The sequence below is a fragment of the Rousettus aegyptiacus genome, unplaced genomic scaffold (assembly GCF_014176215.1).
Source record: "Rousettus aegyptiacus isolate mRouAeg1 unplaced genomic scaffold, mRouAeg1.p scaffold_m13_p_3, whole genome shotgun sequence".
Taxonomy (NCBI): domain Eukaryota; kingdom Metazoa; phylum Chordata; class Mammalia; order Chiroptera; family Pteropodidae; genus Rousettus; species Rousettus aegyptiacus.
Window position 1 is genome coordinate 83,719,968 of NW_023416306.1, and position 14,803 is coordinate 83,734,770.

The 14,803-nt window shown below is 33.7% G+C and overlaps 1 protein-coding gene across 2 annotated transcripts in view; it reads right to left on the reverse strand.

The window, feature by feature from the left end:
- Nucleotides 1-14,803, reverse strand: part of ARIH1 (ariadne RBR E3 ubiquitin protein ligase 1) — a 93,791-nt gene that overhangs the window by 10,301 nt on the left and 68,687 nt on the right. For both annotated transcript variants that reach the window (XM_036218316.1, XM_036218317.1), the window contains 6 exons: nt 10,909-10,975; nt 9,815-9,921; nt 7,505-7,547; nt 6,928-6,999; nt 4,070-4,200; nt 492-549 (listed from right to left, as the gene is read on the reverse strand). In XM_036218316.1, the coding sequence (XP_036074209.1) occupies nt 492-549; nt 4,070-4,200; nt 6,928-6,999; nt 7,505-7,547; nt 9,815-9,921; nt 10,909-10,975 (478 nt within the window). The remainder of the gene's footprint in view (nt 1-491; nt 550-4,069; nt 4,201-6,927; nt 7,000-7,504; nt 7,548-9,814; nt 9,922-10,908; nt 10,976-14,803) is intronic.

Sequence of the window (14,803 nt, forward strand, 5' to 3'; positions counted from 1 at the left end):
ATCCACACCTAGAGTTTGAATCCCTTATTAGTGGCTGTTCCCTATCATGTAATAGAGAATTCTCTACCTCCTGAGGCGGTACATTCCAAATGAGCTCACCTATAATCATTAGAGCTTCTCGATGAATGATTAAAAAAAAAAAAAGAAAAGAATTTAAAAATAAGACTGCATATAAAATAAATAATAGCAGAGGTATTTAACATATTATTCTCTAGTCTCCTTGCTGGGGAGGGAAAATCTTGACACAAGTACTGAAACCTGGAATTGTGCTACATGAGTAGATTAATTAAAAGAAAGCAAACAAATCTTTAAATAGAAATGCTCCTGATAAGCATGTTGGGTAGATTCCCTTTCTAAATGTACAGATATCCCGTATTCACTGGAGTATATTTCCACGAATATCTTAGAATTGAAAACTCTGCTAATTTATCCCCTAATAAACACATAAAGCACAGCCTGTTCAACTGTTACCCCAAAGTAAATGTACTTACCTCCTGTGCATCTCTTGCTGCCTTTGCATCATCCTCATTATAGCGGTTACAGTTGTACCTTAAAGTAAAGTAAGAGGATTCCATAAACCCATAAATCAATGAAAAGGGAACAAACCACAGAATTTTAGCCTGGGTTAGAGATTATCTAAGAACCAATATTCTCCTTTATATAGATAAACTGAGGTGTTAAAATACCCAGGGTTCTACCATTATGATAGAATCACCAGACTGAAAGGCACTCTGTGTTCTTGAATCTAATCTACACCTAGTGCTTGTTTCTCTCTATAATAGTGCATCTGTTCTCTATCTAGTGATAGGGAATACCCCACCTCCTGAAGTATGAGATAGTACATACCAAATCACTCACCTATAATCATTACAACGCTGTCATTCTAGAACTACCATTTACTGACTGTAGTTTAAACTTCTAACTCAATTTTTGATGAGCTCACATCATCTCCTAGGCAATTATTTAGGTCAAATAGTCCCAATTTTTCCAGAGTTACTTACCTTTTTATCTTCTCTTTCATAAACCAGAGAACCAATAGTTGACAGACTACTATGTAATCGATGTTATTTGCTCTATATACTACTACTACTACTGCAGTTTATAAGTCATTGAAAACTGAATGATACACAAACAGGGAGCAGAGGAAAACCTGCCCAGAGTGGAGATAATTAAGATTGACATTTCCCTTGCCCTGCTTACTCTACCTCTTCTTTTATAGGAGCATGTATTATAGAAGCAGCAGCTGATATTTACTGGGTGCTTACAATCTACTTACTAAGAACTTTAAATATACTATCACATTTAATTCCCTCAACCACCTTATGAAATGTGTATTATTATTATTATCCTCATTGAGCAGATGAAGACCTAAGTTTTGAGAAGATAAGTAGAATACTCAAGGTTCCAAAACTAGAGTTTCAGAGCTGGGAATTAAATTTATGCATGTCTGCCAACTGAGACCCATGCTCTTCACATGCTGTTGTCATGTCTACAGGATCTTTAAACAGTGATCTTCGTAGAACTAAAGAAAGGATTTCGAGTTTACTTTAAATCTTGTTAAACTAGATCCATTGTTCTAATCTGTCAAGTTCTTCAGGAGTTTAATGGTCTATATATTTAATGGGCTATATTCAATAGCCCTCTTTGATGTTACCCCAAACGCATGTAAGATTCTCATGTTAGTTAAGAATGTCATCAATAAAACTGACCATAAAAGAAGTATATAATTTATGCGAAAAAAAAAAAAAGATAGGGACAAAGCTTTTCAGCAAACCATTAAAGCATTCCATTAGGAAGACACAAACCCATTTCATTATCTGTACTCTAAGAAATAATCTTTCAATTAATCCCAAATATCCCTCCCTGTCTATATTCATAGCCTAGGCCCACAAATTTTCAGTCCCCACTGAAATACCTTGCTGATTATCTATAAAACATTCCCTAATTCATCATCCTAATAATACCATTGGTTTGTAGACTCAATCATAAAATCTGGAATTACATTTTGTCTGCTACCAGTCTTTGCTATCCCTCTTATCTTCAAAAATTATTCAGAAATAACCAACAACGACTCACCGATCTCAAGTTTTTAAAATAACCTAGACCGCAATTCACCTAGGTCAAGAGTTTTATTAATTCCCTCCCTTTCCCCCCACCCCCCGCCCAGTTTGGGTTATAATCCTCTCTTAACAATAACTGCTCTTTCAATTAAGCCCAAAGATCACTTTTTCTTGCTCTCTACTGGTAACTATTAATACTTCTTCTTCCTATCTGATATACCCTTCAAATTTTTCCTTTTGAGGCTTTTAAAAAAAAAGATATTTATAAGCCTCACCTCATTCTGGGCTTTAATCTGTCAACATTAATAAGAATATTAAAGCCAGGAAAGTAAACAGGGTTCATCTATCCTTTTAACTCAGATGACTGATAGTGCTACTTGGACCACGACTTTGAGGATTCTGAGGCATTTTCAGATTTGAACAAGAAAGCATAGCATGATTCATTAGCAATGTTAGTCATGGGTAAAGGCAAGACACAAGCAACATTCCTGACATTCCTGGTCCAGGTCAGTCTGTATTCTTCTGTATCTATCATCTGTTTCACACCCTTTTCAGTTTTCAATATAGCTCATTTAAAATTTAAGTTGTGAACACAGATTGCCTTACACACAAAAATGTATCTATTTAATAACTCTTCTTCCCCATTCTCTCTCCTTCGCCAGCCTTGTTTAAAATACTCTAGAGTGAATTTAGTTTCTGGGAACACTAATCCTCCAGTTTGCCTTCTTAAAATCCAATGTATCTGTCTGGCTAAATCCCAAACACCCTTCCTTGGCTCTGACAGTTGTAAAATCACTTTCTTCCACTTAACCAATTAGTTTTTACCTGGTTCCGAATTAATTTCAGACAAGTAATCTCTCATACCATTCCTCTAATGAAGTTAACTAAAAGGGAAGACTTGCCATTGTCTTAAATTCTAATCCTCATCTTATCTTGAACCTGCAATTTCTTCCCCTCCCATCCACTTTCTACAAAGTAGCCACATTTATGAGATAATGTATATAAGTAACATAATATAGAACCTTCTCATCCAAATAAGATCCAATCATGTCACTCCCTTAAAATCCATCTGATAATGTCCATACTACTTTAGGTCCAAGTCTACATTTTCTTTTCCTATTCCCCACAACTTATGAGGGGTCACAAACTCAAATGTCAATAGGGGACAAGGCAGGTAACTCAAATTACTGAAACAGGCCATTTGAATATTTTAATACAGAAATATTTTCACTTTTAGTAAGAAATGTGCTAGCTCCCATTTTTCTCAAAATTCAAGGCATCCTCAGTCTAACTTGCACTTTTCCAAATTGATAAGAATATGCATAGAGCAAAGGTATATTCTTCTACTAAATGTGATTAGTGCCATCATGATACATGCAAATGCCATTAAGCTTCAGTCTTGAGGAAACACATCACACTGTAAAGAAAAGACCCCATGTAAAGGGCTACTAGTCAATTCTAGGCAATTGCTACCAAGCAGAAATGCAGGGCCTGTTCCTATGTTTCAAAGAGAAGCTAAAAATCTGGACTATGTTGATCAATTTTCCAATTTTCAAAGTTTAAGATAAATTTTTTGTCTAATGGTGGGCAAAGTAAAACACTTAACTGCACACTGGGTTTTGTCAATAGTCTTTTTGTTTATAACTATTGCCCAGAAAGGCTTATTAGACAATGCAACTCTCCAAATAAGCCATGTATGTTCACATCATTCTACCTTTGCTCATGCTGCTCCTTTTGCCCTGAATGTTTTTCTAACACTTTTTCAACTAATGAACTCTTAAGTCCTCCTTAAAATTCATCTCAATTATTACTTCCTCTGTGAAATATGGCTAATTAATCCTTCTCTCTGGATTATCTTGCATATACTTCTAACACTGATCATGCACTGTATTCATTTAGCTAGCTCCCAAGTTAGATGGTGATTTCCATGAGGTAGAAACCTTATTCATAATGCAGCACACATCACATACTTATGTGAACATATTCTTCCCTTCATTTCCCCAACCTACCAGGCAGATCCATGTGGTTCCCAAGGGCCAAGACACACCCAGCAAAACTCTGCTTTACAGTTCTGGTTACGACAGACCATGTGATTACAACCGCCATCCTTCTCAATTGTGACATGGCATTTGGGACATTCCTATGAAGAGAAACTATAAAGTTGGTGTCAATGCTACACTAGGTTGTATTACTACCACTGAGGAAAAGCCAGTTCTAGATTTGGTTTATTTGTAAATACCACATTTATTGTGATTAATACAGGTAAAGCACTTAGAACAGTGTCAAACAGTACTACTATAAATGAACTGTTATCATATTACTGGCTTTTAAAATATACATCCTAAGGATTTGTTTTAGTGGGGTTGGAGGACACAAACACTTTAAGTGCTTTTAACCATACATGTAGTAACAATAGTTTTATGGGAGATAAAAACATTTTGTTCATGTAAATATAATAATATACTCTCTAGTGTCATCTAGAAATAATTATTGAGTACTTCCTGTATCTCACTGTTCTCAGTGTTTTATATGCATTAACTCATAATTTTTAGAGAGGTGCTACTCCCTTTTCTATTTGTCAGATGAATAAAACTAAAGGAGAGAAAAATAATAAAGAAACTAAAACTAGTCCAAGGTCACACAAGTAGCAAATGATAGCCAGGATTCAAACCCAAGCAATTAGGCCTCAAGAATCAGGCAAGTAGATACTGAATTTCTCAATTTTCTTCTGTCAATACCCTTGTCTTAATCTCTTCTCATTGTGGTCCATTTATAACTGTGCTACAGGGATCAAGGTTTTTTCCTCACAGTCTATCATTTTCTTGGTTGCTACTGAGCCAAAGTTATTATTGTGTAGGCCTATTGTATTTTTCTTTGGAAAAACCTAGAAAATCGAATTACTCATTATTTGTAATAAAACCATAAATAAGATATAAAGCTTATATTTTTGCTGTATTTGTGTTTGATGTCTATAACTCCCATAAGGAGTGGGGGAAACACTCATTATATTATTTGCACAATTCAACCTTTGTGAAACAGACTACACTGCCCATAAACAACAGTAATTTTAAATATATCAACATGGCAATTTTTAATCATATTTTTGAAGTCACTTAACATGAGACATTTTCCCAAAGAAGCAAGTCTAGGCCTAAAATACCTGTTTCACTCTACACTACTTAGTTATAATTAACCAAGTAGTATTAAGCTCTCAATATGTTTAGGATACTATAAACAATCTGTAAACCACAATTTATAAATAAAAGCTTCTGAAACCTCTCAAGAGAAAAATGCTTGTTTCACCTCAAAACTACCAAGTAGGTAAATTTTTTATTACAAATTGCCATTCCTCCTCAATAATCTACTTTCTAAACAAACTCAAACATATTCAAGCCTGTATTCCCTATTTTAAATATCTTGAGGGTTGAGTATTTGGTGATTTCTCTAGATGCAGAACGAGGGTGAGATTTTAATCAAATGACTTAATGAAAATACAGCTGCCCTATTCTAAATACTAGTTTTACCAAGCATATGTAAGGATTCTGGGGCCTTAACAAACTCATTTAGTGGAAAAATCTTCAATTTTTGAAAACGAAAGCTTGGGTAAGAAATTTTTTAAATAACAAAAGTAACCACTTTCTGACATTACATTAGGTTTTCATAATTGTTATGACTTATGTTTAGCTGATAGTTTTAGCGAGCACAAAAGTATTTCAACCATACATTCCTCAGAGATGTGGGCATTTGTATTATGACAGGACTCACTGTTTCACTGCTAATGCTTTCTGTGATATAGAAATGAATACATATTTTTTAAACTTTCTGGGTAAAGCAGGGTACTAATGGTATAAAATCAAGTGTTAGCTTTCATCATTTAAGTACCGCTTATTCTTATCACCTTGTGACAGTGATAAAAACAGTACAAAGCCAAACAACTCAATATTCTTTAAAGCATCGTCTTCGCATGTGAAAGGCAATACTAAAAATGAATAGAGCATGAATAACCCTATTATTCATCACACAAGTCAATTCCTATATGGATGGGATATAAAGATGAATTTAATAAAAACTAGGTATTTATACAATCTCCTATCAAGAGACTGGCTGATACACATTTGAGATTCAAATGCTTGCTTATCAATGACAGAAAACAAGGATACCCAATATTACTAACATTTAAAAGATATTTGCCTAGCATTAAAGAAGTGGATCGTGGTCATAAAGAGATTAAATTTTGAAACCAGTATCCTGAGCAATGCACTTCAAAAAATAAAAAACAAAATAACAAGGGATACCCACATTACCCCCAAAACTTCTATTTCTCAAGAGTCAAGTCTCTTAATAAATCATAGAAGTTTAACATGCTAAAAATATTACATAACAAAGTTACTCAATTATTCTGATTCAATAATGATCTAAGGAATGATTCCTTAAAAGTTAAACCCTAGAGATTTTTAAAGGCAGAAAACACAAATTAGACCAATAAAATCGAGCGAGGAGGAGTAAACTCTACAATACACTTGTATACTAAAAGGTGGCCAAGAACAATAGAAAAAGGCATTATATCAAATGCCAGGGTAGAAAAATTATCAGTCTTTTCTTCTATAGGAAGTGTTTTTCTAACTAAACTTCTAGAGTACTGTGCATATTACAGTATAATATTCAATAAAATAAATTCAAACACTAAAATATAAAAAATTATTAATAGGCGATTATTCTGGGGAAAAAAAAACAAAAACAAAAACCTTAATCGAGAAAAAGGCAAAACGAGGCCTTTAACTAGGTATACTTAACTGCTTTTGCTAATGCTGATGAAATCTATCCTCATCAGTTCATTATCAAGAGTTTACAGAAGGAAAATACCAACCTTTGTATTGGCTGCAATCCAATTAGAGGTTTCACTGTCATCATCGCACTTTTTAATCCACTTCTTCAACCACTGTTTGAAAACAACAACTGTTAGGGTACAACAAAAGACTTCAGAAGTAGTAGATTATTTCAATACTTAAATGTAATCAAGCTTAAATATAAAAGCCAACAGACATCGCTGGGTTTGCCTCCTTATAAATGGAGGAAATCCTGTAGTTTTCACATCAACTATATATAAAACCAACCAAAGAGGACTTTCTCTGGCTGAAGCTGAATAGGGAACCTAGAATTTGAGAAGAAGCCAGCCCCAAGATGTGTCATTCCCCTCAGCTAATTACAAAGCCTGCCAAAAAAGGTGCCTTAACCAGTATCATCTTGATAATATATCAGGAGCTGACTTACTCCTAAGGAACGCTCCCTGAATACTTGGCAATGATCATCTGAAATAAAAAGAGCAAAATAAAATCTGCTATCTACTAACAGAGAAATAACAAAATTGCAGGCTGTAGTTTTCAGTCAAGCCTTAGAAGTGTTCTACTACATTATTTAAAAATGAAAAGGCCAGACAAACTTACCTTACACTTAACAGGATCATGCCAATTTTCTCCACAGTTAAAGCTGTTAAATAACCAAGAGTTAAAAAAAAATTAAGTCCTACCTACTGTAAGTATGTAAACAAACAAACAATTTCATGCTTTATAGTTTCTCGATATTTTCACCAGTTTATAGTAATTGGCAAATACAAGGGCAGGAACCATGTTTATTTTATTCTACAATAAATATTTAGAATTTAGTATTAGAACCAGTGTATATGGGGGGAGGGGAGGATGTATGAAGAATGACTATAATAAGCATGAAGACATGCTTTGATGACAATTTCATAATAAATGACTGACTAAGCAGCTACCAAACTGTTAAGACAAAAAAAAAAATTTAGACCTGTATTTTTCTGATTGTTATAAAATGTATAGCTGCTGCGACCATTTCTAAGTGAAGCCAGACCGAAATTATTTTCACTAATTTGAACTTAAATTTCAACCAATGCTTCATAATCAGCATATATTAAATCTTTTACTTAACACCCCAAATACAGAGTAAAAGTTTGACTGTGTAAGGTAATATATAATTTAGTACTAATATACTGTAAGCAATATGCAGGAAGCAAAAAGGCCAAATCTTTGATCCAAAAACATGAACCTCAGTCCAGCAGAGGTAAATTGTACCAAACAAGGTGTAAACCAAGAGTGTGACTAAATATTCTCTCTAAGAATATAGTAATTGAGAATGCCTTTCTGTTTGCTAGGCACATGGTATATCCATTTGTTTAAAAAATTTAAACTAAGAATCAACACAAATGTTTACGAAAAATTAACTATGGAACCATGGCTGATATATTAGCTAATCGATAATTTAGGAATGCCTAAAATCCTTGGCAAATGAGAGGAACAAAGTGCTATAAATTTAAATGAAGTCAGGATAATAATTACTTCTGGAAAAGATGATGAGAATTGAGAAGGAGAAAGGAACCAAAGGGTTTCGAATATATCTGTTTTATTTCTTAATAAAAAAAATTACTAATTTTGATTAAGCTAGGTTGTAGCTATATAAATATTCACTGCATAAGTATTAGTCTCTATGCTTTATTCTATATTAGAAATGTTTCCTACTAGAAATATATTTGAAAGTATATTTGGAATCAGACTCTACCCCCTCTCTACAGAAACAATAATGTATATTTAATAATTACCAAAATAGCACGTATTTTAATGTCTTTGAGTTTACCTACACTTTTTGGAAATATTTAATTTAATGATGTGTAAGTCTAATTCTATAGATGTTTGAACGAAAGAAAAGGATGGCATGGAATGCCAATAAAATGTCTATTTGCCAGCTCTAGAGCCCATTGGCTTGACTGGCTTCTCATTCCTAAAAGGTCCATGCAGGAATGGAAGATCATTTTAACTCTCTGTGTTATTACTGGATATTCCTTGGTAAATCATATCTAGAATGCAAAGGCTGAAGAATATACAATAAACTCCAAGAACCCAGGTTACCAAGAAAGCTGGGGCCAGAGAAGCCATAGGAAAACTCTTAGTTAAAAAGCTTATCTAATTAATCATGTTTTTTATCTTTCCAAATTTGTCTGCACATTCTCATTCTAGGAATAAGATTACACTTGTCAGAGTAAAGGGAAAAAATTTTTTTAAGTCCTAACTGTGTATTTTACGCCTGTAAGAGATAACTTGAAAACAAATCAAGAGTCATAAAGAAATGAAACATAAGATCATTAACAAGTATCAATTTGTTTATAGTTCTATTTCAGGACAATTTTCAAAGATGCAGGAGAACAATATATGCTCCAACTCAGGAAAGGTGTTTAGATGATATGAGTAGTTTGAAATAAGCTAAGGGATATACATGTAATTTCTCTCTTTGACCATGAAAAGCTCTTCTAAGAACAAGAAAAGTCCTAACTGTATTTTATTCCTACAAGAGATAACTTGAAAACACAGCAAAAGTCATAAAGAAAAGAAACATAATATGACAAATTAAGCAGTCAATCACAAATGAGAAGAACTGAGTTCTTGTCTCAGATCTACAAGTTTGCTTCCAATTAAGTTCCACTGGAACACATGAGAAAATGTGATTACAGCTGTATTTTTTCCCATATATAAAATATACCCAAAAGTTAGTGCAAAAAGGAAAGAGGAAAATTATTTAAGATGTGACTTCTAAATCTAATTCTTATTTAAAAGAAATATGCACTCATTTAAACCAATCCTACCCACCTCCCTAATTGATGTAAAAAAAATTTTCTATTTTACTACCAAGAATAAATAGTAAAGCTATGTGCACTATTCCAATTTAAGAAATCACTTGCTTACCAAAACTGGCGCCCACATTTGCAGCGAACAGGTTTAGCATCAGGATATTGGACTTTAACAACATGGTGGCAATCTGGGGCAGGACACCACTTCAACAATCGATTGCACTAAAACACAAGTTAGAAAAGAAAAAATGACACTAGGTAAATCAAGATGCAAGATTTCCTAGCACACAAGCAATCATTTATATTGTTTCCCTAGCACAAGGGGCAAAGGTAACACAAGCATATAAAAAACCTGCCACCAATACTTAGTCTTCTATAGGAATGCTTTTGAATGCACTGTTTTTCCAAGATTATAGATCCCTTGAAGACCTGGTTTTATAAAATATATGAAGAAACTCTCTTCTTCAAAATTCCACTGAGAAACTTAAAAATAATTACCCATTATGTGATCATTAACAACTATCAATTTGTTTATGGTTCTTTTTCAGGGCAATTTTCAAAGAGGCAGGATAAAAAAATATGCTTCAACTCAGGAAAGGTGTTCAGTTGACACAAAATAATTTGAAACAAGCTAAGAGCCGGAAAGAAAAGATTTTTGGCTTTGCAGGCCATAGTGACTTCTCTATCTACTACTCAACACTGCCACTGTAGCATAAAAGCAGTAGAGAACAAATGAGCATGTTCCAAAATATCTTTATTTTGGAAAAACAGGTTGGCCAGTTTGTAGACCTCTGTTCTGACAAAAGGCAATTGATGAAAACATATAACTACAGCATTCTTTATTAACAAAGTTTACTAGTAATGAAAGCTAAAATAAGCAGAGAGACAGAGTTAGAGTGCCAAAAATGATTAAACATGACATCATTAATAATCAGCTATAATTCTCTTCTAGGGAGAAAAATACTATAAAAATAACTTTATGATCAAAGTTCAGGATCTATGAAGAGACATGTACTTATTGATTTGTCACATTTCTTTGAGAATAAAGGTGTTATGGTATGCTTCATAAATATAGTTCATAACCCATGTTTATGGTGTGAATAAGGTGTCTCTTATTGTCGAGAGTATTTTTATATAAGAAAAACTAGTATTTCTATTAATAAACAGAATTCTGTTTACTTAAAAAAGAAAGAAAACAAGAGAACTCACCTCTACAAAGCTATTTGTTATTAAATGTTGATACTTTAATTTAACTTTTGAATCTGTGATCAGGCGCCTGAAAACAAGAATAAAAATAATTTGGAAGTTTTCAGCCAAGAGTATTTTCCACATTTATCAAATAAAATTTCAATGCTATGGCTATAAAACTGCCCTATATTAAAAATACTAAAATGCACACAGATTATCAACAAACATAACTGTAGTAATCAAAACAGTAATTTCGAAGTTTCTATAGTTTTACTTTGGTATATGTTTTCCCCATTTATCTTACACTCTAAATATTTTATATAATGATCAAAGGACTTACCAACTATTGCCAAATTTAGGCCCCTTTCAGAGTCTTCTGACTCTGATATCTTGCTTTAAGATTGTAATTCTTAGCCACTTTCCCTCGGACCCCTTCTAAAAAATCAGCGTGTGAAGTAAGAGATGTTGACAGGAATGTTAAGAAATGGATCCAGGTTTTGCTAAATATAATTTTGAGGGCCGCCTTCTGAGATCTCTCAGTAATTTACCAGAAATGCTTACTGACTGCAATCTGGCTTTTCTTGTCCCTGTAGAACACACTATACTTCACAACAATTTCTAGGAAACACAGGAATCCACAAAATTGAAGAACCCTGAAGTTTAGGTTTCATTAACTTAAGCACTAACAAAGCCAGTAAGAACTGTATAAAATATGCACATAGTCCAACCTCAATAAAATCTTTCGAATAAACAAGAAAGTTTTGTACAATCTGGCCTCACCTAATTTTTAAGCTTTTTATCGCACTTGATCTCCCTTTCACAAGACCCCACCCTGTCCTGTGTCACTTTCAGTGTACTCCAGTCACATTGGTATTCTTACAAAATAATAAGCACCACCCATTCTCAGAGGTTTTTGTTAGGAAAGAAAAGGGAAGAATATTGTGTTGGGGCTCTAAGGTAGGACAGCTTAGGTTTGAACACTGGCTTCACAACTTACTAGCTATGAACTCAGGATGAGTTCTTTGACCTCTCCATTTTTTTCAGTTTAATAATCTGCAAAATGGATAGCAGAAATAAAGTTGTGAGACTAGAATAGTGCCTGGCAAAGAGTAAGCACACAATAAATATTAGATGCTGCTATTACTATTATTTTACTTCTGCTAAAATATAATGTTACTCAAGGAAGCCTTTTTGGACAATTCCTCATCCCAGTCTAGATGCAAACCCTCTCTCAGTTCTCAATGGCACCTTATAAACCTCTCCTTTATAGAATGTCATAATTTTCATTAGACTGTTGTCAGTATAATTATTTAATACCAGCCTTCCTGCTACCCTGTACCCAATTAAACAATAAGCTCCATGAAAGGATCTCTTGTATCCAGCAAACTGCCTAGCCTGCAGAAAGTGTTCAATAAATTTTTTTTAAATGAGTAAACCTCCGCATTTCACAGATGTTGAAATTGAGGTCTAAAGATAGTGTATTTTGGATGTGGTTCCATAGTGTAGAGCAGTAAGCACGTCTGCTTTACACGCAGAAGGTCCTGGGTTCGCACCCCAGCAGAGCCATGGTCCATGGTCTACGGCCATGCCACCCTGAACAAGCTCAAGGTCTGATCTCGGAAGCTAAGCAGGGTCACGCCTGGTTAGTAAGTTGGATGGGAGACCACCTAGGAAGACCAGGTACTGTAGACACAAATAATAATATAAATAATTTTTAAAAATAAAAACAAAAATAGTGTGTTTAGTGAGTCCTCAAAAAGTTAAAATGCAGAGTTACCATGATCCAGCAATTCCATTCCTAGGTATATATATATATACTCAAGAAAATGGCGTTCAATAAAAAACATGCACACAAATGTTCATATAATAACACAAACGTTTCCACAAAAAATGGAAATAACTCAAATATCCAAGAACTGATGAATGGAAAAACAAAATATGGAATATCCATATAATGGAATTTTAGCCATAAAAAGGAATAAAGTATTGATACATGCTACAACATGGATGAACCGTGGAAATATTATGTTAAGTGAAAGAAGACAGAAACAAAAGACCAGATATTTTATGACTGTTAAATTAAATATACAGAATAACCAAATCTGTATAGAGTGGGTGTCAGGGTCTCTGGGGAGGAGAGAATGGGGAGTGACTGTTTAATGGATATGGGATTTCTTTTGAGGGTGGCAAAAATGTTCTGGAATTGGATAGTGGTGATGATTGCACATTATGAATATACTAAAAGCCACTGAACTGTACTTTAAAATAGTTTTAAAATGGTGAATAGTATATGAAATTTACATTAATTAAAAAAAAAATTAAGGAAAGAATCAGACCCAAAGTCAAATGCAATTCTCAAACACACACCTTACTTCTACTACCCATAAATGTGACAAACTCTAATGATTTCTTATAGCTGACTCTAGTCAAAGCAGCTGTCTAAGCCTTGTTTGGACCACCAGGACTGGTAAGAACAAAGGTCAGCCATAGCTATTAAGCCAAGGTTATTAGGTCTTAGTTATTAGGTCATAGTTTATCTTGTAATAGGGAAGAAAAAAAAGTGATCTCTCAACCTTAAGAATAAGCATTATCAAGAAGGCAAATGTGTCATCCTGGCCATTAATAAGCTAATTCTCTTGACAAAGACCTGTTGCCATCAGTGCTGAAAATAGTTATTATGACAACCCTCATAGAAAAGGCAGTTCTTTATAAAAGTAGACAAAATGACTTCTACTAAATGTCTACTACACGTTCTGAGCAGAGCATCAGGTGCCTCTAACCACCCTTGTGTTTTGGAATAGTTCTGTTTTTACAAATGCAGTAACAGGTGACTCTATATACGAGGGGTTTTTTTTGTTTTTTGTTTGTTTGTTTGTTTGTTTTTTGTGCCAGGTACTAACAGTTATACGCCTATGCTTACATAGTACCTTGAGCAAATCAAGAGAACTTATGCTTCAAAATGTTTTTCTTTAAAAAGTACCCCTACCTGATATACGAATTATACGCAAGCATAAAGAAGGAAATAAAAATCACCTGTAACTATACCACTCAGGCAGAAGAACCATTTGGTATGTTTACGGATCTCAACCTTTTCTTTTTTTGGTAAATGTATGATACATAATTTAAAAGACAACTTACCACATATAATTTTATATCTTAGTTTTTTTCACTAACATTATAGACATTTTCCAATGAATGCATTTATATAATTCACAAATCTTTTTAATGGCTGTATTACAGCCCATCCTCCCCTACTCTTGGACATTTTGGATTGTAGGGTTATGACAATGTGATTAACATCTTTATAATAAATCTTTGCTCAAATTTCTGGTCATTAAAAATATAATATTTACTATGTGAATTCATCTAATCACAATTAAATGTTAAAATGATCTTAGGAGTCATCTTTGGCTCATCTCTTTCTTTTATAACCCATATATAACCCTGACTCTACCTTGAAAATACAACCAAAATCCAACTGTTTCTCACTACTTCCTCTGCTAATATTCTGGATCGAACTACCATTATCTCTCACCAGGGCTGTTGTAATAGTCTCCCAATCTCCCTGCTCCAACTTATGGACTCTTTTTAATACCAGCAGTCAGAGTAATCCTCTATGGCCACATCACTCCTCTGCTCAAAATCCTCTAAGTGCTCTAAGAATAAAAAGCCAAAAATCTTATAATGACCTATAAGGTCCTATATAATCAGCTTCATACATCCCTTCAGTGCCTCCCTTCAATCTATAAGTTTACATTTTCAGCTCAAAAACATTTTTTAAGTTTAAATTAATAGTTATTAGTAATTTACTCCTGTCTACTATACTTTGTTTTATTAACTAACAAAGCCTGGCAAATCATTTCATTTATCGTTTCAATGAGAATAGGAAATTATTTCAGTGTGAATTTGAGCGATG